We start from the raw sequence: 25659 nt of genomic DNA on the forward strand, positions 1-25659 counted from the left end.
ATGAACATCAATACGGCCTTCGCGGAATTTCCGACACCACTCTCGCACAACGCCATCGCTCATAAAGTTTTCACCGTACACAACACTCATTCGGCGATGGATTTCTGCTGCAGTGTGCTCTTCTGCCTGTAAGAAACGGATGACTCCACGCAGCTCGCATTTCGCCGTACAGTTTATCATTGCAGCCATGTTGACATTCCCATAACCAAGCTTCAACTGAGGTGTGAGTTGGCCGCTCCACATGGTTGGTGGAAGGGGGTAAACACTATGAGACGTGTCGATTCGTGTACGAGCGATTAGGGTATCGATTAATGGGCATGCCATTGAGAAATGAAACTGTAATCACACTGCAGAGCACTGTTAAAACGTGGCTGAATAGGCAGGAGGCATCATTTTATGCAGAGGGTATTGGAAAGCTGGTGCATCGGTACGACAAATGCCTCAATCTGCACGGTGATTATGTGGAAAAATAGAGTAAAGATGCACGTTTCTTTTGACATTAAAATAATTTCCCAATTCATTCCCGTTTTTTTATTACAGCCGATCGGAGGTTGAAAAAAAAATAACCCTCTTATAAATTCTAACACGATACCTCTCATTTATTTTTCTGTCACAAATATTTCCAACACATATTCACTTAGTATAATAGTGAGTGTAAACAGTCGCACATGTGTTCAAAATTTTTACACCTGCGCAACTTTTTACACCCATTATATTACACTGAGCTGATGTCTGTAGAAATATTTGTAACGGAACAAAATATGTAAAAGTGGGTTATGTTAAATTTACAGAAACAGTCTTTAACTCATAGAAATAAAGATAAAATGAAAAATTCAATGTGGCGTGTGATAGAGTATTAATTAAAAGGATAAACAACAAAAACAGACTCAACTCTAGATGACACAAGACACAACAAAGATAGCACAAGCATATACAATAAGAATGATGTATGTTAAACATCCATATACCTACAGCTTAGGGTGTGGAATCTAGCACGTTTGGGTCACTTCCATGTGATATTAGCAGTTTTGCTGGATTATTAAACTATAGTATCGTTTTAACAAAAACCAAATGTAAAACTATAAAATGTTAAAAGGAACCCACTAGTAAGCGCGGCTCCAGAAGGGGGGCGGTGGGGGCGATAGCCCCTCCCGAGACCAATTTTATTGATTAGTGTATATTTGGGTTTACTTAAATATTTAATTTCATATGTTAAACTTTTATCTCATCAAAAGTTGCATGGAGCTACTAAGGTTCTGTATTTGAAACCTGTAATTTGTAAATAATATTCCAAGGCCAATATATGACCACTTTCATTGTTTGCAACTACGACCTTTCTTTGTGCGATAGCCCCTCCCGAAAAGTCATCCTGAAGCCGCCATTGCCCACTAGAAAAACAGGAAACACTGTATTGAAATGAATATTGACAGTTACAAACTCTGAGCTTAGTAAAAATGCAGGCAGGGCAGAAATGCAACCTGGTGGCCTAGGTCAACAGTCTGAATTCACCAGAAAATAATGTATAGTGAGAGGCTCAGTTGGTGCCGGAAGACAGAATGTGCAGAACCAATGAATACCGGATTAAACACCTTTCACTGTGTTAATTGCAGTCAGCTGATGACTTTTCAATCTTTGTTGACATAATGTGTTTGTTGTGTAATGGATGATGTCATCAGATTAGCAGTGAGCAGGGACATAACTAGAAAGTGGTGGGTGGGGGGCGGGTAGGGGAGGGGGGCTAAACTGGCAAAGAGAATTTTACTATAGATATTTACATGGGTAGTGTAAGAACACAAAAAAAAAGTGTTGGAGGGCAGATGAATTGAATTATTTTTTTTCAAAGGTACATACTTGCATACCGTCAAAATATTTAAAAACTGTTATTTTTTTCCCCCCTTCACATACTATACCTCTTGCAATGTATAAAAAATGAAATGACTGCAAATATTAATTTACCATCTAAGTTGAATCAAAAATATTTGGAATAGTGGAATTAACATGCGGTGGCGATGTGAGGTGTTGTCAGGAAATGTTTAGGTTTGGTTGGTTTAAAAATAAGGGAAATGCCAAGATGAGTCCTTGCCTGGGTGGAAACTAGTCTAGTTACATCCCTGGTAGAACGGTCATATTGTTTTAGGAGGAAAGCAGCCCTCAGAATCCTTCAACTGGTGATGGAAAACACCAGGGGTGCAACAACAGGGGGGGGGGGGCAAGGGTATTTTTCCCCCCCTGTGAAACCTTGAAGTGGGGGCAAACGGGGGCAAAGAAAGTGCTGTGTAATCAATTTTTAGATAATAAAATTGCTTAAATAGCACCATTATCTACCTTGAATAACGAATTGTCCCGGGGGAGGACCCCCAAACTTCCTGCTTCAATAGGGGGGATCGATGATTCTTTATAAAAAGGTATATTGCCCCCCCTTTGGAAATTTAGTTGTTGCGCCCCTGGAAAACACTAATTTGAATGTTTATAAAAAAAAATTTCGAAGTGCCTGTGTGTTGCGTCGACGGGCGGGAGCGACCGGGGTGGAAACGGCTGTGTCTGCCGTGCTGCAGCGGAGCTGGGCGGGGCGTGCCTGAAGCTGAGGGTGCCGCCGACCGCGGAGACGGGCGGCCGCCTGCACCTGCAGGTGCGCTTCGACCACCGGCCTGAGTACGTGGTCAGCAGCGTGAAGGAGGTCGCCCTGCAGCGGGACCCCCTGCTCGTCCTCGAGCAGACGGACAAGCCCGTCTACAAGGGCGGCCAGACCGTCCGCTTCAGGGTGCTGGCCCTGCGGCACGACCTCTCGCCCGTCGCGGACCAGGCTAGTGCCCTAGCGTCCCCCGACTGTCCCCGCGGCCGGGTCGACTGGGGCCTAGCGCAGGGAACCGTCCCGACCTTCGCCCCGAGTGACCTTTCAGTAATCATTGAAGATCATTTTGCGAGTCCATTTTACCGTTATAACACCGTGCTTTGGTATGAAATGTACCGGCACGCTTTTAGACTTGAATAATGTGTTACCCATAAGCAAATACTCTGAAAATGAAATTACATGAAATATTCTTTTTTTTTTTTTTTTTTACATATACATAATCAGCCTATTTCAGTGTAAGAGAATGCAGGATTGTAAAATAAATCATTTAATGTGTTTACATGTTGTGTGTAAGCAAGGAGAGTTATGACTGGGAGAGTTTACCCTTTCCTTCTTCTGTTTAAGTGGTATTTATTTTAAGTCAGTATTTGAAATAAATATATTTAAATTTTTTATATTTTTATATTTATGTTTATATATATTTTATATTTTTATATTTAAATAATATTTTAAATTTTTAAATAGGAACATTCAGTTATTTTAAATAATTTTATTTTAATTATTTGATTTGGCTGTTAAGGGAAAACAGCCCCGTGGGCCAACCAACCAATCACAAGACACATTACCATGCAGGGAAAAAATATTGGCCAAAATTGTTCCATGGAAGTCCGGAGCGTCACATCACTTCACGGCATACTTGACCCTGATGGCTGGCGAAATAGCACCCAGCAATAATTCTACTCTATTGCTACACAGTCATGCGCCTACGTGCTGGGTTTTTCCAACAATGCACTAATTTGTGGCGCTGGAGTGTCGTGCCCCATAACTTTCATACCTTTTAAAACTTCTAGAATTTTGATCAGACAACGTCCAAACATAATTAATATGTACATTAATTGGCCCGACCAAACAACTTGTAATAGAAGAAAAATAATTTAAAAAATACAATTTGATGTAAAACCTAAACGAATTGAATAATTATTAATAAAGATTTTTCTGCATAAACAAAATACCACCAATGTCTGGGCATAATAGATGAAACACAATTATAAAATAAGTATGAACACGTTATAAAACATTAGCAACATAACATATTCTTAGTTAAAGTGCTGTTATTAGCAGGGGGCAGGAGTAATGCTATGTTAAACTCTTACTAAAAAAAAAAAAAAAAAAATGTAGTAATAACTAAAAGTAATATACTCCAGTCGGCACCTGATCTCTGAAGTTGGTTCAGTGTTTTTTTTATGTATAAAAATTTTTTTGTTTCTCTTTTTAAGTGCTACTGTATCTTTCTTTTTATAACTCAGCATGTGCAGTTATACTTCATGATATAAAACCTAGTTTTGATAATTAATTTCCTGTATGTCAGAAATGCATTGAACATTGGTAGCCTTTTTAACGGATTGTTATTTTTTGCTGTTGTCATTGTTGGTGTTATTATTATTTTCTAAATTTTGAACACTAATTTTCTTTGAGAGGTATTCCATACCTCTTGAAGCTCATTCGCCCTCCCCAGGATTGTAACGAGGGAGTATCACTGCGGAGGTGCACTAGGCGTCTGTGCTTGGGCGTGTTGCTGTGAGTCGCCGCTGTGCATGCGCAGATCCGGAAGGTGTGGCTGGAGAACCCTGCACGGCTCGTGGTGGCCCAGTGGCTGAACACGTCCACCAGACTGGGTCTGGCAGAGTTCAGCTTCCCGCTGTCCCCCGAGCCGCAGATCGTGAGTGGCCCTCGTCTCTCGCACGGTCACAGTTTTTTCTTAGTTGACTAGGTTTTTTTTTTTGACGTGATAACGTCATAAATCTATGAACGCCGGCTGCACGCACGAAAAAGCATGACTCATTGTCATGTACCGCCCGAGCCAAGCGTGCGAGAACCGGCCAACCGCCGTGCGAGGAAAATCTTCTATAATATCAAACAGGTTAGGGCGGTTTTTTTTTAAAAGCAGCAATTTAAAAAGAAAAATTGATTTATTAGTCCAATTTCGTCATTTCAAATTAACAATTTATTGACATTGATTTGATTTCAGTTTATTTCTGTAACTAATTTTTCGTGATTATATTTAAACAAATTATTTAAATTAAATTTGCAAAAACTGTAAATAATTTTTGAAAATTAAAAAAATATGCAATTTTTCATCAATGTCTTCTTATGGCGTTATCACATAAAATATTGCCTAATATACCAAATTTTTTTAATCAGGATCTATACTGAGAATCATAAAATAAATTTATGGTTAATGTATTTAAAAGTCTGTGTAGTCAATAATTGTAAATGATCCTAAAAATTCAAGAATTAAAGCATTAATTTTACAGTGAATTGAATTTATAAAAATTGTAGTTTTTGATCATAAATTAATTGGTGATTATATAATCAAAACAAAATTGATGTCGTAATACATGTACAGAAAACAAAGGCAACCCTTGAATCACCATAGGTTTTTCCCGAATGTCCACCAATTGGCGATTGATTTAAGTACTATTTTAACAATGTAAAATATATATACTCCTTTTTATTTATTAATGCTTGTGTAAATTGCCGTCGTCCGCGGCCTCGTGTTCGAGTCCGGGCGCGAGTTCTAGCGGGGTGGCTGGTCTGATTAACGTTTTATGTTCCGGGAGGGCGCCAGGCTAGCTCGGTGTCTAACCAATGAGGGTTCGTGGTTCGTTGCCCCAGCGTGGTCTGCTAGAACCGTCGGCGGTCTTGCCTGGGAATTTACGTTAAAGAAGAATGCGTGGGATTGCCGTAGTAGCGACGTGCCTTTATTCAAGGGATTGACGTCACACCATACAATTACTGAGTACAGATATGCCCCTGAGGGCTACTTGTCCGTTGCGGGGTGCAGGCCGGTACATGTTCAATGTTTCGTGGCACTGGTTTCTCGGGTAACAGTATGCAGGCCAAGTACACTTGATGCAAGAGAGGCGCGCACAGATGACGTGGCGCAAAGTTACATTAACAAAGTACACTTAATGAAAATTAGGCGCGTACAAATGACGTGGCGCAAAGTTACGTTAACAAAGTACACTTAATGAAAATTAGGCGCGCACAAATGACGTGGCGCAAAGTTACGTTAACAACGTACACTTAATGAAAATTAGGCGCGCACAAATGACGTGGCGCAAAGTTACGTTAACAAAGTACACTTAATGAAAATTAGGCGCGCACAAATGATGTGGCGCAAAGTTACGTTAACAACGTACACTTAATGAAAATTAGGCGCGCACAAATGACGTGGCGCAAAGTTACGTTAACAACGTACACTTAATGAAAATTAGGCGCGCACAAATGACTTGGCGCAAAGTTACGTTAACAAAGTACACTTAATGAAAATTAGGCGCGCACAATTGACGTGGCACACAGAGTTTGTGGGTGACTGGAGTCGGCCAGTCCCGTAAGCGATTGTTTCTACGCTGGTGCCGTGCCTGCCCACTGGGGTGGTACACGCACCGCCACTAAACTTGGCGAAGTTTTCCTTGCGGGTTGTGGTCAGCGCGAAGGCGCGTGGCCTTAAGAAAAGTTCTGTGGTTTGCGGGAGACGGCCCGTGCCGTATGCTGAAGAGCGACCCTGCGCACCAGGTGTGGTGCGGGACGTCTTTACGTTTACGCGGTCGGATTAGGTCCTGAACCGTAAAAAACGGACCGGGCACGCACGGAGAGATGAATAGAAAAAGGTTTGGTTTATGCTAAATGACTATATTTACCGGACGTTACTTGCGATGAAGACAATGGTTGTGGTCTCTCCGTGGGACGTAGGTCCGTCCCGGTCCGCGAGTCGAGTAGAACTGCGGAACTGGCATGGCGTCCGGTGGCGCGTCGGCCCCTGCCGCGCCAAGCTTGACCTCATTACGTTAAAAACTAAATGACTGCGTCTGGAAGAGACTTTAAGGTCGCAAAATTCGTAATTAATTGTTTGAGGGGGAATGGGTGTGGTTCGTCTCTAGTCCACTCGGATTTAGTGTGCTTTATAATAATAATGTCTGGTTTGGCCGTTCGGCTCGGTGGCTCGCTCGACTCGGGTGGGCCACGGCCAGGGGTGCGTTCCGTTAGCGGGAGAGTATACTGGCGGTTGCAGGTCGGGCTTAGGGATGGTCGTCGGTCGGACGACGTCAAAATATTAATGATTAATGATATTTCTTTAATGACAAATTCCTCATTTTCTTTTCCTACACTTAGAGCATGATGTAAAAAGTATACATTATTAAAATAATAATAATAGGTAATAATAATAAATTTAACATTTCACTTAGCATTTTAGATACTACCAAATATATGAAATGACTAAACAGTTAGCCTACTTGAACAGTTCAAGTGCAATATGGCTTAGTTCAGCAATTTGCCTCAAAGGCATATTAAGAGTAGTTGCTGGTGTTTCCTTTTCTTATACAATGTCCATAGATTCTCAAGTGTTAAATAAATAAATAAAATAAATAAATAATTACCTATAAATAAAAATTATGTATTAATAAAAATAATTTATTTTTCATCCACATCTGGAGAATTTAACTTTATGATTTTGACTAGTATAAATTTGTTTATTTCATCTCTTCCTGTAGAGAATGATTGTATCATTAATCAATTGTTTATTGTCTGTGTCTATTGTTTATTTTGTCCTTTGCATTTTGTATTTGTTTGTATCTTTTAAGGTGATATATTTTTTCATTGTTTTTGTTTCTTTTTTATATCCCTGTGCACACCCTAGTAACCTCTTTATGAGTTGTTGGTGTGCATGTCACAACTGTAATAAATAAATAAATAAATAAATATATAGCGGTCTTAATAGTCCAAGGTAGACAAGATCAGTTAAAAAAAGGTTCAAGTGATGTGTAAAGATGTGTTCCTCTACCTGTGACTTGGGCAATTTTTGTATTCAACAATATGATTTATTGTGTCTGTCCTTTTTCAATCTGTTCCATGGTGGGTTATACCAAGAATATTATAAATAAAATACTATGATTTGTGCTTGCAGAGTTTAAGTACTTGAAACCATAAGAATTTTTTCACTTCAGTTCTGCATGGCCTTATTCCAATAATTATTAATTTTTACATATTTTTTTGACGTGACAACGTCTAATAAATCAATGAACGCCGGCTGCACACAAGAAAAGTGTCCCATTACGCACAAGGTCCCATTACACTGTGTCCCGTTATGCTCATTGTACGCTTGCGCCGCATCTATCTCTCTTCCACTCGATTGGAACAACCATCGATTTGACTTTTTCGAGGCACATTAAACTTGAAACACTCCCATTCTTTTCCTACTTTTCCTATCATCGTCCTATCCTTAACAGAATAGCACAGATTGGAAGAAGTTAAATAGCAAACATGTATAAAAGTTAGAATAATCTCTTCGTTAAAGTAATAAACATATTTGAATTAATGAGTGCAAATAAAAGTAAATCTATCAATTAAATTGTAGATTTCGTTTCACTCCTTCTTTGTATCCATTCAAAATAGTGATGATAATTCGATAAAAATTTATTCAATTGTATTCATAAAAGTATGCTATCATTTCATCAAAGTTTCGTTACGACGTTGTCATGTTGAACTATCGTCCGTGAACCGACTTTACAGACAACCGATTTTTTTCAGGTGTAGTTTTGAGTTTTCAGGCCGTGTTGTCGTGCGTTCTCCCCGACGGAACGACACGGCGGAGAGACTCGGTCCGTCGAGCTGCAGGATGTAAGGGAGCCGAGCTTGTGTGTGCTCCGCGCAGGGCACGTGGCACGTTGCCGTGCAGCACGGGAGCCCGGGTCCCGCGCGGCGCACAGGCTTCCAGGTGCTGGAGTACGTTCTGCCCAGGTTCCAGGTGACGGTGCGGCCGCCCGCCTTCGTCCTCGCCGACGCCGAGCTGCTCCAGTGGGAGGTGTGTGCCAGGTACTGCACCACTGCGCTGGCCCCCCCGCGTGTGTCCCCTCGCCGCACGCCTCCGTGCTCGTCCCGGTCTCTCTCTGGCCAGGCATGCCAACTCCTGCACCACGGCGCTGCCCCCGGTGTCCCTCGCCCGGTGGCGGGTCCCAGGGGTTCACCTTGGAGCACTCTAGGATTCCAGAGAAGCCGGAGAAAAAAAAATGCCTTGAAATTACTAAATTTTGTATTCAATCTACTCACACTACACGTAACATCCAACCACCAGATTTTTACGATTCCACAATAAATTCATTAATTATATTAAAATATTTTATTGGTTTCAGAAACAACCATTTTTGTCACGCAATATTAATGTGGCAGACAACTAGTTTTTTTTGCCCCTGGTGCCCCCCCAACCCCCCCCCCCACCCCCCCCCCCCCTCCTTGGATCCGCCACTGCCTGAGACTGCACGCCCGTGCTCGTCCCGTTCTCTTTCCTTGCACAGAGGCATGCCAACTCCCTGCAAATCGAGTTGCCTTCAACTGAGACCGTAGCAAGAGTTTCCTTCCGGTGATTCTTGCAACGAGGGAGATTGATTTGAAATATTATTGTAAACACACGCCATTGCTGGTTTGTCACTGCATGTGTCATAGAGAAACCACAAGAATGGACAAGAAAGATGAATACAAAAACACACATCTCAAACAAGCCAAAATCAGTGGATGTAAATTATTAGATGAATAGACAGCACAGAAAATTGCGTGGAATGAATTAGTGTGTGTATATATATACCGTATATACTCGTGTATAGCGCGCCCTTTTTTCCCCTCAAGTAAAGGAAAAAAATAAGGATGCGCGCTATACACGGAAAAATAAAATTTGTTGGGGGGGGGGGGGAGGCGGGGGAGGAGTGGAAGTCGTTAACTGCCCGGTGACACGGGTGACGTTTCTGGCCAGCCCCCACACATACGCACAAGCAACAAGGCCTCTGTTTCACACACACACACACACACATGTGTGTGTGTGTGTGTGTGTGTGTGCGCGCGCGCAAGCTCGCACATTATGGTCTCTTGTTTATTTTTAGACCTCCCCCCCTTTACAGAAAGACAGCTCAGAAGCTCGTAAAAAAGAGAGAGAGAGAATGTTGTCACCAGTCCCCCCCCCCCCCTCCCCGGTCTCTTTCTTCGCTTCCTCCATTCCTCGTTCCAGCAGCGACCGGTGAGTCATCTAATTCTCCGCGCCAGCTTAGCAACGTAGCGCGGCACGCCTCCCTCCCTCCCTCCCGCCTGCACACGTACCAGTTGTGACGATACAGCGCTTCATTATCTTCCCTCTACACATCAGAGTTTAAGTATTTTCCTGACGCATCACCACACATCAATTTAAATAATCAGGTACCACAAAATGTTAGTAAAATTTATTTATGGGGAAAAAAAAATTTCAATTTTTTTTAAAAATTTCAATTTTTTTTTTCTTTGGAATTTGTTGCAAAAATCGTGGTGCGCGCTATACACGAGGGCGCGCTATACACGAGTAAATATGGTGTGTGTATATATATATATATATATATATATATATATATATGTATATATATATATATATATATATATATATATATATATATATATATATATATGTATATATATATATATATATATATATATATATATATATATATATATATATATATATATATCACGGCACAGGCGAACACAGTGGGCTGACAACGGCGAAACAGTTGTAACAGGAACATAAAAAACTGACAATCAATAACCTAGTGCATTTGTCGGGTTTTTTTCTGTTCGTGTTACAACTGTCTCATTGTCAGACCACTGCAATCTTATGTCTGGTGATGTTTTTATATTTTTTCGATACAGATTTTTTTTCCATAGCCATGACACATGTATGGCTGTACTGAAAAAAGTTTTTTGAGAAGATAAAACAAACAGGTTTGGAACTGGATTCTTCAGCAACAAATTTGGAAACCTGTTCATGTACAAATTTTTTTTGTGATGTAATAGTACATATTGGTGTAGCTTTATTAATTGGATCTCTTCTCTAAATGTTTAGATGTAATGTTCTCTGCATGTGTGTAACTAGGAGGGAAGCTGTCCCTCTTCCAAAGTGGAAAAAATAAATTCTTTTTATGGCTCTATGGACACTCCTTCCTCGTGAAAAATGTTGGATTTTGAAAATTTTGCCCCACTCCTACTTCCATCTCCTCAACATTTTTCTGTCTGATTCTAAAAAAAAAATCCCCTTTGGTGGCTTTGAGTTGGTTACACTCTTGATCTTCGGTGTTTAAGATTTTAGAATAATTTGTGCTGCCTTGGGTAACTGTTAACAAGACAATGATTCAAAATCATGAGCCATTTCCTGCAGATGCCAATTAGTTAAAAACATAAATTATACAAATAAAGTTGTAATTACTATTCTTGCAAATGAAGGTGCTTCAACTCACTCACATAATCTGTGTGTGTGTGTATGTTTTTTAAAGGTATAGCTACGGCCAGCCAGTTAAGGGAGTTCTGCACGTGAAAGCGACGCCTGTAACACCGACATGGAGAAGAAACATGACTAGGTCCTTGGATGTGTACTTCACCAGCAAGGTAAGTGGCTGAGTCATTCCGTCTCAACTATTTTGTCACATCCCACATTGCTGATGCAGAGAGTTCTTAACTGACAAATCACTTTGGTGAAAATCCTCGGCGACATTTGAAATCAACGCACAATATGTAATACCATGTCACGCAACTTCTGTCAATAAAAACCAATCCAGTTTTTGTACCTATAGTTTGTGGAATGACCTGTCAAGATGATTTAAAAAAGAAATTAGTTTTTATCAAATATTTTATTTACATTACATTTCAGAGTATAATTTATTACTTTATTGACTTCAATTTAAATATTTTAAATGCATAGATTGTAATTGAATATGTAATGTATTGTTTTTTTACTTAACTATTTGGCTGTAAGTGACTTAAGCTGGACTCAATATTTTCCATCGCATCCGTCTGTCAACAAACCAAGTGATTTAGAATGATCCGCACATTCATCAAATTTTTTTTTTTTTTCCATTTTGATACCGCCAACAGACCAGAAGGTTTAAATGGTAGTGAATTTCTCTTGTATAGATGGATTAGATTGATAATCATGAAATTTTAGCACTTATAAATCATTAAACTAAATGTTTTTTCCTCTGATATTTATTAATATACTAGCTGAAGGATCCGGTGATAACCGGGCTTACCACATCGTGAAGAGATTTCTCTTAGTCAAACCATTATTTACAAATACAACAATGCAATAGCCGTAGCCACAAAAACAAAGATAGCGTCAAAATTAAATTTTGTAGAACTTATTTTTGAAATACCGTATTTAATCGCATAATGTCCGCCATCGCATAATGTCCGCACATTTATTTTTAAATACTAGAAATAGAATTTTTTAAAATCCGCATAAAGTCCGCACCAGACAAAGCAACCTTGGCCACCCCTGAAAGGCAAAGTAACGGGATGGAAAATTACCGACGCTGTCAACAATGCTTTGACCTTGAGTTGTTCATTTCTCCGGAGCGGTCACTGAGAGGGTTTTGTAGCATGGTGAAACCGTCCGGACTCAGAAACTCGCACTCCACTGCGCAGCTGCCTGCGACGTCACGCGAGTTGCAAGGGGATGAGCTATATATAGCACAAGCCAGTACACGTCAACTCACACTACGTCACAAAGTAGGGGAGGTAGCGGAGAAGTGGTGGGGGTACATGCGCACGGTTTTTTTATACACACAGTGGGCAAGGGACAGGGAGGGAGGCTCGCCTGTGCCGGCTAATGCAGACATTAGACATCTGCCCTGTGCCATCAGTGGCCATCTCAATGAAAGATTTAAAAAATATCTTTTCACGCAAAGCGTTTATTTTGTGTAGGCTGGCTGCGGATTCTGAACGTAAGAGCGCACACGCGAGTGAAAGAAGAAAAAAAAATGACTTCCACTAATCGCCGGCACCCAATTATCTCGACACCTGTCACATTTCTCACGTCCGCTGCGGAGGGTCGCCAGTCACCAGCGCTCTGCTAGTAAACTAATTATGAGAGAACAATTTTTTTACTCTACACAAAACGTAACATTTTGAGGAAAAATATTTTTTTTCGTACTTTGCCTCATAATGTCCGCACCCCATTTTTTTTGTAAAAAATGTAGCTAAATTACTGCGGACATTATGCGAGTAAATACGGTAAGTGAATTTATAATTTTTAACCCCTTGTAAGTAACTCCCTTTGGGAGCTGATCTTCATAAAATCAATTTTTAACCTTTAAAGGTCTTATAGCTCCGGATATATATATATATATCCTCGCACGGTGCAACTTTGTTTAATGATTTGCGAATATAATTATCAAATTTAGCTGAATCAAATGATAACATGTACGATGGTTTACAAACAATACTCCACAAATGCTCATTTTTCTTCAAATCAATAAATATAAGTATAATGATAATTTGACACAAAACATATTTAATTGCACGAATTTGCTTTAGTATTTGGGAAAGACTGAAATGCATAAAATCTTTTTCCTAGCCAAGAAGTCAAATATAAATAAACCTATCAAAAGAAGCAAAGTAATTTCATTAAATTTTTAGTATCCAAAACACAAAGCAAAATCAGTAAGTAGTATCCAAAACACAAAGCGAAATCAGTAAGTCCGTATATCCTAGCCAAGTAAATCCTATGTTTGTTTGTATTCGTAAATTCACTTAATTCTGTCACTGATGGATAGTGTCACTGAGGAAAAAATCCGAAAATCTGTAAATGCCTTTTGGAAATCAATAATTGAAGCTCAATCTTTTGACTTTTGTAAGAAATGTTTAAGCTGAGAAGACTCTGTGGTATATTGTGCGCTGCCAGGTTGGCAACGCACGTCCGGACACACAGTTCCGGGATGGGAGGCTGGTGATACACGGCCAAACAAATACTGAGGCGCAGTTTGTACATTGTAATCCCAAGGTTACTACATTGGCGACGAGGATGGGATTGGTTTCTTTGCGTGCATTACGGCTCGTGTAGTGTTCAGAAAGAATGTCGGGGTTTAAAGTTGAAAGTTTTACGCCCGGCGAGGACACGTGGGACTCGTATGTCGAAAGGCTGGAACAGCTTTTCATCGCAAACGGCGTGGGAGACAAGCCAGAGGATCAAGTTAAACGACGTGCAATCCTTATTTCGTCTGTAGGGAAACAAACGTATGAAGTGCTACGCAATCTGTGTGAGCCCAAGAAGCCATCGGAGCGCACCTACAGCGAGCTAGTCACTTTGTTGACGAGCCATTTTTCTCCACGGCCGTCTGTGATTGCCGAGCGTCACAACTTCCACAAGTGTGTCCAACAAGAACAGGACACAGTTTCAGATTTTGTGGTGAATTTAAGGAAATTAACGCGCTCTTGCAATTTTGGTACCTTCTTAGACGCCGCCTTGCGTGACCAGTTTGTGGTAGGGTTAAGGGACAGAAACATTACCCAGCGGCTTTACCTGGAAACCGATGACCTCACCTTCGAAAAGGCAGTAGGCATAGCAGTTCAGCATGAAGCGGCCGTGGGAAATGCAGCCCTTCATGTAAATGTGCCGAAAGTTGAAATTTCACACGGCTCGGCGGAACAGACCGAGGGACCAGTAAATGTACACGTGGTGAAAACACGTTCGCGGGAAGATGGCGTCAAAAACCAGGGCGGGCCTGGGTGTTTGTGCTGTGGAAATGTTACTCATTATGTGCGTGACTGCAAGTTCCGTAAGTACAAGTGTAATAATTGTAAACGTATAGGACATCTTAAACGAATGTGTCCGAACTTCATGTCGACTGATACAAAGGACCGGACCCGTCATAATTATGTTGTGCGTGAAGACCCTGATTGCCAAAGTGTACACACGTCGGACGAGGATTTTGCGTCTGTATTCCAGTTGTGTGGGTTGGCAGCCAGGTCACGACCTTGGGTTATGGAGGTGTCGGTGGGGGACGTGGTGCTGGATATGGAAATCGACAGTGGCGCGTCCATATCCGCTATTTCAGAAAGGCTGTATAGGATGCAGTTTTCAAAATACCCCTTGTCTCCGACACGGGTTAGTCTCAAGTCTTACACGAACGGTGTAATACACCCATGCGGGACAATTACAGTACTGGTGCAAGTGAAATCGAGCAAGCCCAAGAAGCTAGATTTGTTTGTAGTTCCAAATGGAGGCCCTCCACTTCTTGGCAGGGATTGGTACGATGCTTTAGAGCTGCCAAAACCGAGTCTCAACCATATCAGGGCCACTTCAGATGAGGACAGGTCAGTGCTGAGTGTCATTACCAAACAGTACCCTGCCTTGTTCGATGACGGTTTGGGTACGTTCATTGGAAGTAAGGTGTCACTGCATGTACGTGAAGGGACAGCACCAGTCTTTTTACCTGCTAGGCCCCTGGCCTTTGCGCTTAAGAGTAAGGTTGATAAAGAGCTAGACAGGCTTCTGGGGTTAGATGTACTTCATCCAGTGTCATTTAGTGAGTGGGCCACCCCAATCGTTCCCGTTGCAAAACGTGATGGTACGGTCCGTATTTGTGCTGATTTTAAGATCACAGTCAACCCTAACCTTATTGTGGAACATTTTCCTTTACCGCGAGTTGATGAGTTGTTTTCCAAGCTGCAAGGGGGGATAGAGTTTTCTCAAATTGATCTTTCCCAGGCATTCCAGCAGTTGCAGGTCGATGAGAAGTCGCAGGAGCTGTGCACTATCAACACGCATAGGGGATTGTTTCGGTTTAGCAGACTCCCTTTTGGAATAGTGTCTTGCCCCGCTATTTTTCAACGCACAATGGAGCAAGTCCTACAGGGGTTAGAAGGTGTTGTGTGTTTTCAAGATGACATTTTGGTAACAGGCGCTACCAAGGAAATTCACTGGCGAAATCTTCATGGACTGTTACAACGTCTGCAGGACTCTGGTTTCAAGGTAAATAAAGCGAAATGTGCATTTTTCCGTTCATCAGTCTCTTTTCTGGGGCATAGGGTAGATAAGGAGGGGTTGCATACGAGTAATGATAAAGTCAAAGCAGTAGTAGATGCACCGCCACCTCGTAGTGTCAGCCAGTTGAGGGCATGGCTAGGTCTGGTTAATTACTATGCCCGTTTTCTGCCTAACCTAGCCACGGTGTTGGCACCTTTACATGAGCTTTTGAAAAAGGGTCACAAGTGGGTTTGGGCACAAAGCTGTGATTCTGCCTTCAAAGAGTTAAAACAGCTGATTGTCTCCTCACATGTTGTCATACACTACAACCCGGATTTGCCAGTTCGTTTGGCATGCGATGCGTCCCCATATGGTGTGGGAGCAGTCCTAAGCCACATCCTACCCAGCGGGGAAGAGAAGCCAGTTGCATTTGCTTCTCGCACCTTGTCGTCTGCAGAGAGAGGGTATTCTCAGCTAGATAGAGAAGCCTTAGCAATTATATTTGGAGTTAAAAAGTTCTTTCAGTACTTGTACGGCCGAAGCTTTACCCTGATTACCGATCATCAACCATTAACACACATTCTAGGTAGCCATTGTGGTATTCCGCAGCTCGCTGCCAATAGGCTGCAGCGTTGGGCAGTGCTTCTTCAGGGTTTCGACTACACAGTTCAGTACGCCAAAGGTGACGCCAATTCGAATGCTGATGGCCTCTCTAGGTTGCCACTTCCAAATGTTGAGCCTTCTTCAACCCAATTTTCATATTTGGATGTTGGAGTGTCAGAGTTTTTGCCAGTGACGCCTCAGGAAATCAGGCGAGAATCTGAAAGGGATGGAGTGTTAGGTAAAGTCATTAGGTGTCTTAGAGATGGTTGGGCCACGCAACTGTCTGACACGCTCAAACCGTTCTATGACAAAAGAAACGAACTTGCACTAGAAGGGGGCTGCGTTTTGTGGGGGCACCGGGTCGTCATTCCCCAAGCCTTGCAGGATCGAGTGTTGCAGGAGTTGCACACCAGTCACTTTGGTATATGCAAAATGAAAGCCTTGGCACGTTCGTATGTATGGTGGCATCGGATAGACAAGGATTTGGAGAGGGTAGTTTCTTCTTGTACCCCATGCTTCCAGAACAAGTCCTTGCCAGACAAGTCAATCCTGCTGCCGTGGGCGTGGCCCGACCGACCTTGGCAAAGAATTCATGTGGATATCGCCGGTCCATTCATGGGAAAGCATTTCCTAGTCCTTGTGGATAGCCATTCAAAATGGCCAGAAATCAGTGTTCTTCCCAGTATTACGTCGGATGCAGTGATAACACAGTTGCGTTGGTGGTTCGCTGTATACGGGTTGCCAGAACAGCTAGTTTCAGATAATGGTGTCCAGTTCTCGTCGGAAGAGTTCAGTCGTTTTTGTAAACACAATGCCATAAGGCACACGTTTTCACCTCCGTATCACCCTTCCTCAAACGGTCTGGCGGAAAACATGGTCAGAACCTTTAAAAACAAACTCAAGTCATTGGTTCACTCTAATGTTCCGCTCAACACAGCCTTACCCCGCTTCTTGTTGAGCTACAGAATAACCCCCCATACAGTCACGGGGGAGTCACCTAGCAGTTTAATGTTCGGTAGGGTTGTTCGTAACCGTTTGTCGTTGCTAGCCCCGTCTGTAGCTAACACTGTTGCAACTCGCCAAATGGGTTCGGTGGTCTCACGTTCCACCCTCAGGAACAGAGCTTTTGATGTGAATGACAGTGTTGGATTTACTGTTTATGCACGTGGGAAACAGAGTTGGGAGAAGGGGGTGGTCGTTGGCAAGTTGGGTCCACTCACGTACAGTGTGCAAGGGGCCAGCGGAGTCACCCATCGCCGCCACCTAGATCAGCTTCGCCCCCTTCCGCCGTTGTCGCAGATGGAGGCAAACACGGTCAGCAGCAACAACATGCGGGTCAGTGGTAGAGAAGCACAGCTGCCACCCTGCCACCAAACGTCCTCAACTTCGGAGCCTACAGGCGGCAGGGCAGCACTGACAGAAAAGGAGCCACAGGAAAACGTGATGGAAAGTGCAGCTGGCAGTGTCCAAAATGAAGAAAGGAGTAGGTGTAGTGATGCGGAAAGCGGGTTTAAGGGGTTTGTGCTAGGGGAAGACAGTGTATTCGTGAGTGGTGATGCCAGTAGTCAACAACGATACCCCAAAAGGAACAGGGTCCCCAAAAAAATGATGAACCTGTGATGTGTGTGAACATACATTTCTAGTAGTACTCTTTGTCCATGTGTCGTTGTTTGTTTGTTCGCTACTATGGGTAGGAGAGGAGTGTGGTATATTGTGCGCTGCCAGGTTGGCAACGCACGTCCGGACACACAGTTCCGGGATGGGAGGCTGGTGATACACGGCCAAACAAATACTGAGGCGCAGTTTGTACATTGTAATCCCAAGGTTACTACAGACTCCTAAACGCGGGAGTAACTATGACTCTCTTTCGGCTGCGAACTTTTTCCTTGAGCCAATTTTGATGAAATATGGTCTATATGTTTCCCCAAACTATGCTTGAGGTTATATGTAAAAACTCCCATGAAAATTCGTCTAATAGTTTTGGAGATTAGTGTGATCAAACAGACTAGCAGACGAACAGATAGAAAAAGTTTTTAATTTTAGTCTTATTGTATTCTGTTAGACTCCCTACATCACCCGCAATCAGTTTTGGCAAATATTTTAAATCTACAGGCTAAATGGTATACAGTTTTATTGTAGTATAGATTTCAGTTTTACCATGGGCGATTGATTACACTTATATGTCTTGGTATACGTGTATCAAACATGAAAATGCGTTTAAACGTAAGTTAAAAACATTTAACTTCATAACCTTTTAAGTTGGAAGTAGCGGTTGTCGGCAATACCTTACTAACATTTTGGAGTTTATGATTTTGTCCGTCCGTCGAAGTTACAGCTCGGGAGCTTTTGATGGACCTTTCTGATTGGGTCGAGGTCACGTGATTGACGAACGGACGGGGAATGTAATATGTACGGACGAGACTGTCATCGTTGAGTCCAGCTTCAGTTCGTAACACACGCGCACGATCGTGAATCTGAATGCTGTGAGAAGAAGCGGGTGATGAGCAGGGTGTCCACAGTTAATACTTTCGTACTAGATCTAGTACTTTTATAAGTTTTTTTAGCGGTCTAGTACAGATCTAGTACTTTTTTTTCTTTAATATAATAATATTACAGTAACTCCAAGGTTTTATTATTAAGCGTAATTATTTTTAAAACTATGGAATGTGTGTGTGTGTAGTGTAATATTTAAGTTAGAGCATTGCAATTTCATAAAAGTATTTCATTAAAAGTAATTTATAATTTATATAGGTACCTAGTTGTTTTTCAATATGGTGTGGTATGTTGTCTTTTATGTATCATGTTTGTATTGTGATTATGATTTGTTAATATGTTGTATTTGTTTTTATCAATTTGTAATCTTTGTTAAAATTTATATGTGCAATTATTGACGTTCTCTATACCCCAATTGTATTACATACATGTATAGGGGTCAACAGAGAGATGTAAAAAAAAATAAAAAAATAAATATTAACTTCCTAAATTGTTAAAACCATAAATTATAATCTAGTACTTTTTTCTCACCTAAGTTGGTACGAAATATGCAGCTGCGGGGCGAGGACGGGTGCGAGCTGGTGATCCTGCCCGGGGCGGACCTGGGCCTGGGCAGCCCGGAGCTGGCCCCCAGCCACGTGGCGCTGAGCGCGGTCGTGACGGAGGAGGGCACGGGCGCGGAGGGCAACGCCTCGGCCACCAGCGCTGTGCTGCACCGGGCCCTGCGGCTGAGCTTCCTGCCGCGCAGCGCGCGCCACTTCAGGCCGGGGCTGCCGTACAAGGGCGAGGTACGCCGAGCGGCGGTCGTGCATGCGGTCACGTGAACTATTGTTCCTGACTTCGCACTGAAGGAGATGCCGCAAATATTGTTAGGTTTCTCTTACAATATGTTTAAAACCGATACATGCTGGATATCACTGCCAAGTTCCCGGTGTAATTCGAACTCGCGGGTCCGATATCATACCATATGATTATTACTGGCGAGGCTCGTTCCTGTGTTGCCAGATGTACATCTGCCTTGCACACCGCATTGATGCCAGTTGTTGTGTGTGTGGCCATGACAAATATTATCAAAACCATTGGAAGGTTCATTCAGTCAAAGCAAAACGTTTTTTAAAGATCAAACTGCCTTTTTATTTTTCAGATGACTTACAGCATAGACATGCGCCATATCATACAAGTTGAAATATGCTTTTTAGATAATGATTAAAAATTAGTCATCTGAATGGTAACTACAATAGTGCATGAATTATTAGGAAACATACATTTCTAAAATTAAATTATTTTGTCTGTTTTTTATTTTATTAAATATCTCTCTGTGAATGACATTAGGAAAACTAGAATATTACGTATTAAGCATAGTGTTTATGCAGGGTGTAATTAAACTGTAGGATTGGTTACGAAAGTAGCCAAAAAAAATCCCCTAAATTAATATTAGCAGTGCACCGGAAATTATGTCACTTTGATTTTCAGCAGTCTTTTGCTAATTTAACAATTTTTTATGCCTCATATCATTGTATAGTTGCTCATTGAAAACAAATAGTTGGATATTGTCCACTTTAATCATGTGAACATTTTTTTAAAGGTTTTAGATTTCTAGCACAAAAATTGGTCTGTTATTGCAAGTAGAAGATCTATTTGAAATTGTGTTTTGAAAAAATTTACCTTTTATGTAAAAATTATTTTAATTAAATATTATAAAAAAAAAAAAGTGAAAAATTTTTGAAATTGGTTCACTAGGTATTTGAAGACATCCTGTTATGTTAATCTACGGTTTTGAAGTAAATGTTTAATGGATGGTTCAGGCAGTAGATTAAGTCACGTGGCTAGGTTTTCGGAAACACTGTGTGGAAGCTGCACTTGATTGCGCAAGGTTTTGGCTTTATTCCACTCAAGGGAATGGAGTACGATGAGTTCATTGATGGCATGCTGGTGGTTACATAAGAGAGGCTACCTGTTGCATCAAGGTACCAGAATATGCAATTGAGAAATTTAAAGAAATTTTTAGAACTGTAATGATTTCAGATGCATTAGGAATGATGGATTAGCCACTCATGCTTTACCTTCTGTTGAATCTGTAATTAATAATATGTACTTGTGTATAAACGGTAGGCTTGATCCCCTTGCTCATATTTTCTACCAGCAAACAATAGCATCCATATGCTTTTTACACAGCTGCTAGCCAGCACAAAAAGTATTTTGTTTTTGTTAATTAATTAATTTTTAGTTGTATGTCTCCTGCCTTATTGACACACACACACCATAAAGAAATGGCCTACAGAAAAAACTTTAAGTTTCAACAGTGTATTTCATCCATAGTTTTGGCTTGTAACATCCTTCAAAGATTCTTTAAAAGATTTCTGAGAATCAAACAAATAATATATATGGGCTCATAAAATTTTTAATTAAATGTATTCCCTGGGAAAGTCATAAATTTATGTTATTTTAATAATGAATGGAAACTAGGCCTGAGCGAAGCTTCGACTAAACGAATAAATTGAAGTTCTTCTTAATACTCAATTTTACTTCGCCAAAAATTTGCTATTTGTTTTATTTGGAGCTTCGATTGTGATGCCAAGCTTTTCCTCTGATGTGAAGCTTGAAATTTGTTGCTAAGCTTTAAAACATTTCGAAGCCTAAGATTTTTTCATGAAAATATTTATTTTTTGTGTTGTATATGTTTTGCTTCAATAAAGTTGGTTACTTAAAAAATCAAAACTAGGCGCTCCGTTTACTTTTATGAATGCTGAATATTAACATTATTCATGGTTACTTTGTAGTTTTATGGAATGATGTTATGTATAGGGCCCAAGTGTTAATCACTTAATCAATTCAGACATAACAAACGTTTAATGATTTTTTTGTACTTTATTTTATAAAATAATTGTTAAACATCTTTGCTGAGAAGAATATTCACAATTTGATTCAACTTCGCGATTATTTTAAACATTCCATTTTATATTCGCTTTTCATGAAAAATCTAGTATTCACACAAGCCTAATGGCAACACCTATTGGGAGTTACAGATATGATGGTGTAAGGGTGTGTATTGTCATACTCAGAATTATTGGGGTAAAATGTATTTGCACATAGCAACTAGGCTTCTTCAGTATTAATTTCGCAACAAAATGTGAAGAAACTGTGTGCAGTTCATAGCAGTCAGACATTCTGTAGCAATTTTGCCCGCAGTGCTACATTCCTTAAGACTTTAAATTAGTACATTTCACAGCAAAGAAAGAAAACAAGCTATGATTCTTTTATCATCTCACAAGTGATAAGTTTGATTTTAGCTCACTTATTGTTAGAAATTCAGAACACTTCTGTTTGCTTAGTCAATTACTAATTTGTGGGGATGGACAGGTCAAATTCTAGAACCTTAGAATCCCAACAAATCTCTAGTATTTGAAAGGTTTGAGATTTGAGAGAAAGGATTCAAAGAAAATTATTGGAGAAAATGTAATAAATTCAAAATTTCAACACTATGAAGTTAACAAGGTCTCTATTATTCGTACCCATCTTAATTCCATTCCCCAGGAAATTACACATATTTTTTAATATAAAAAAAGAATCTAATATTGCTTTATGTATTGGTTCAGTAAACTTAGTTCGTGGAATGAACATTTGAAGCATTTTTAAGTTTATTGTTTTACCACCATAGTTAATGTTTTTTTTTGTTTCTTGTATGTTATTTTATTTTTGACCCTCGAGACACTTAATTCAGATTTGAGGGTTGGATTTGAGGTACTCGTGGTGATTAGAATTCAAGATTCAAAAACCGAGAGAATTTTTATTTCACCCAAAATGTTTGCTAGAGGTGAAGCAGCCACTGTGTTGGCATGTGTTGCAGTCAGTAGACGGAAGAGGGTGCCACTGTTTTCACCTGGTTGGTCCACAGCTGAAGGTGTCGCGCCAGGACGGCGAGCCGGCGGCGTCGGAGCCCGTGCAGGTGTGCATGAAGGCCCAGAAGGAGGGGGAGCTGGTGCGCTCTGTCGTGGCCTGCGCAAACTTCACATCCGACTCCGTGGGGTTCGTCGAGTTCCACGTTCCACCCCAGCCCGCCTCCGTGTTGCTGCTGTCTTTCGTGGTGAGCCGCTCTTCCACCGGAGCTTATTCTCTATCGTTGCTTATTCTTCCATTCTCTTAGTGTTTCTCACACACCTTACACAGTTTTTTTTTTAAATTTTTTTTTTTATTTCCATATCTGCAGAAGCAGTTGCTGCTTTCATATAATTTTCGAAACGTAATACGGAATATTGTATGCATCTGTAACATTATATTAGAACTTCTTACTGTGAATTAGAATTGATTAAGCTCAATGGATCGTAGACTTTGAAGTTATTAGACATAAATGGTAACGGATTGCCAGTGGAGCATTGATGGAATGAAAGGGCGGGGGAAACGGGAGCACCCGGAGAGAACCCTCTGGCTCACGGCAACATCTGCCATGCTTCCCACATGTGAAACACATATATATTCAACCCTGCCAGGAATTGAATGCAGATCGCCTTAGTGGGGGCAAGTGGTCTAACCTCTCAAATACTGTGGGCCCACATCCTGTAAAATGAACAATTTCCTATACTTACCTACTTGGATAGTTAAAAATGAATGAAATGGGATTAGTTTCAAGTTGAGTGACACTATACAATTTAACACGAACATAATTTATGTCCGTTCACTTTTAAAGATTAAAGGCCATTTCTGCTTCTCACTGGTGCAAAAAGTTCTTAGTTTAACGATCCTATGTAGCAACTGTTGTTTCAGAATATCTTTGCTTCGTAACTCATCTTAATTTCATTTATCACTGTAGAGAGTGTGAATGGTATAACATTATTAAATGCATGTGATAATGCTTGTGCATGTGCAGGCAACTGCAGTGAACTACAGAACCAAGTACTACTCGCCGGACAAGAGGTGGCGAGTGCTCATGGAGCAGCCCAGTGCGTTCTTCGACGTGCAGCCGTGGTTCTCACCTTCAGGCAGTTACCTAGTCATCACCGAGAGTGGGAAAGCAGCAGAGTGTGGGGCGACCCACTCTTTCCAAGTGTTCTACACCTCGGATAACGTCAGCAGCTCGTCGCAAAACACCTTCCACTACCTAGTAAGTCGAGGTTGCGATGTCTCTGTACGGGTTGTGAAGCTGACTTTTATAACTGAATGACCAAGATCAAATGTTTCCAGTCATTCCACATACTGACTGGTATAGCGGACATGCTTGGTCATGGTAAGTATTTTGGTATCTGAGTAAATAAAATTGTTTTATTGCAGATCAAACCAATCTTTTAATGCAAATGTGTATAATGCTAAAATGTTCCTGGGAAATGTGTGTACCACTCAAAACTGGTAGACATGTCTCCTTACTAATTTTTATCAGTTTTGTATCTCAAGTTAAAACAGTGGAACTCCATTATGAAGTTGGAAAATACCTACCCACCTCATTTAAAGTACTTTTTATATTTTTTAATATTTGCAGGATATCATGCATTCCTGAACACTTTAGCATTAAGTACTTTCATCTTATGACATTTCACAGTATTCTCTTATTTTTAAAACACACTTATTAAAAAACATATTTTTGGTTACAGTTTCGTAACCTCATAATGCTCAACTGTTTTATTTCATATATACACTTGTGCATGTGCTTGCACCTGGTGGTCATGAGCCAAACTAATGGCAGACTGTTTACAATGTCTTTGACACCTCCTGATAATTTCAAGTCTGAAGCCTTTGTGTTATATAAAGGAAATATAGAACAAGATAGAGATAAAAATTTTCCCTAATGGACTCACAACCTTATGTAGGATATGTATGAGGCATTTTCAGTGTACTAGATTTTTATATATATATTTTTTTTAGAACACGTATTTGAAAAAAATCACATGATATTGTTGATACACTTGTTTACTATTTTTCCACATAATCGCCATCCCATTCAATGCATGTGGTGAGCCATGGCACAAGCTTCTTTCTGCCCTCCTCGAAGAACTCTCCCGTCAGCTCCTTCCCCCCCCCCCCCCCTTCCCACTTCAGAACCTCTTTCTGCACTTGTTCATCGGTTGAAAACTTAATTTCACCCGTGTGTCCCTTCAGAGAGGTGAAACGATGATAATCAAAAGGCAAGTCAGGAGAATTTGGGGGGTGGTTCAAAACATCCCAACCAAATGAGTCCAAGAGCACCTTGGTGGCTAAGGCTGTGTGAGGACAGGCGTTGTCTTGCAACAAGCACACTCCTCTTGTCAGCATTCCCCACCTTTTTTTAATGCTTATTTTGTGTTTTTTCAGGGTCTCACAATATCGTTGTGCACTGATGGTCTCCCCCTGAGGCAGAAATTCAACCAAAATGATGCCTTTTCGGTCCCAAAACGTGGTGTGTTTTTTTTTTTTTTTGGTAGATGAGGAATTGGTGCGACGCTTCTGTGACGACTGTCTTTTTGTTTCAGGTGTGTAATGAGCCACCCATATTTCATCTCTAGTCACAATAGAGCTTAGAATATCCTCACCTGACAATTTAAGTTGCTCAAGAAACTCACGGACACTATTGACCCGATTTTTCTTGTGCTGCTCTGTCAGTTGTTTTGGGACCCATCTTGCACACAGTTTCTATATCCCAGTATTTCTGTGAGTGTCTCGTATAAGAAAGTTCTGGAGAGTTGTGGAAGCATCGCAGAAATTTCATCCACTGTCAACTGGCGGTCTTCACGAACAGTTTACTCGAATTTTCGCACCAACTCATCAGTCAAAATGGAAGGTATTCCACTCCTCTGTTAGTAGTGAACATTTGTTCTGCCTTCACTAAACTCCTTACACCACATAAACACACTCATTCTGTTCATAACACCTTTACTGTAAAACGTTTGGATTTGCGAAAAGATTTTGGTAGATTCTATTCCTTCCGTGAGTAGGAAGCGAATCACAGCATGTTGCTCGCACTTGGCGAGATTTCTTACCGACATCTTTC

General features: G+C 40.9%; 1 protein-coding gene across 1 annotated transcript in view; it reads left to right on the forward strand.

Annotated features, from left to right (window-relative positions):
* The window catches only part of LOC134530169 (murinoglobulin-1-like), a 95604-nt gene that overhangs the window by 19653 nt on the left and 50292 nt on the right, over nt 1–25659 (forward strand). The window contains exons 3-9 of the mRNA XM_063364806.1: nt 2556–2803; nt 4395–4511; nt 8508–8668; nt 11140–11251; nt 19259–19492; nt 22600–22788; nt 23569–23802. Coding sequence (XP_063220876.1) covers nt 2556–2803; nt 4395–4511; nt 8508–8668; nt 11140–11251; nt 19259–19492; nt 22600–22788; nt 23569–23802 — 1295 coding nt within the window. The remainder of the gene's footprint in view (nt 1–2555; nt 2804–4394; nt 4512–8507; nt 8669–11139; nt 11252–19258; nt 19493–22599; nt 22789–23568; nt 23803–25659) is intronic.

This window comes from Bacillus rossius, chromosome 3 (genome assembly GCF_032445375.1).
Source record: "Bacillus rossius redtenbacheri isolate Brsri chromosome 3, Brsri_v3, whole genome shotgun sequence".
Taxonomy (NCBI): Eukaryota; Metazoa; Arthropoda; class Insecta; order Phasmatodea; family Bacillidae; genus Bacillus; species Bacillus rossius.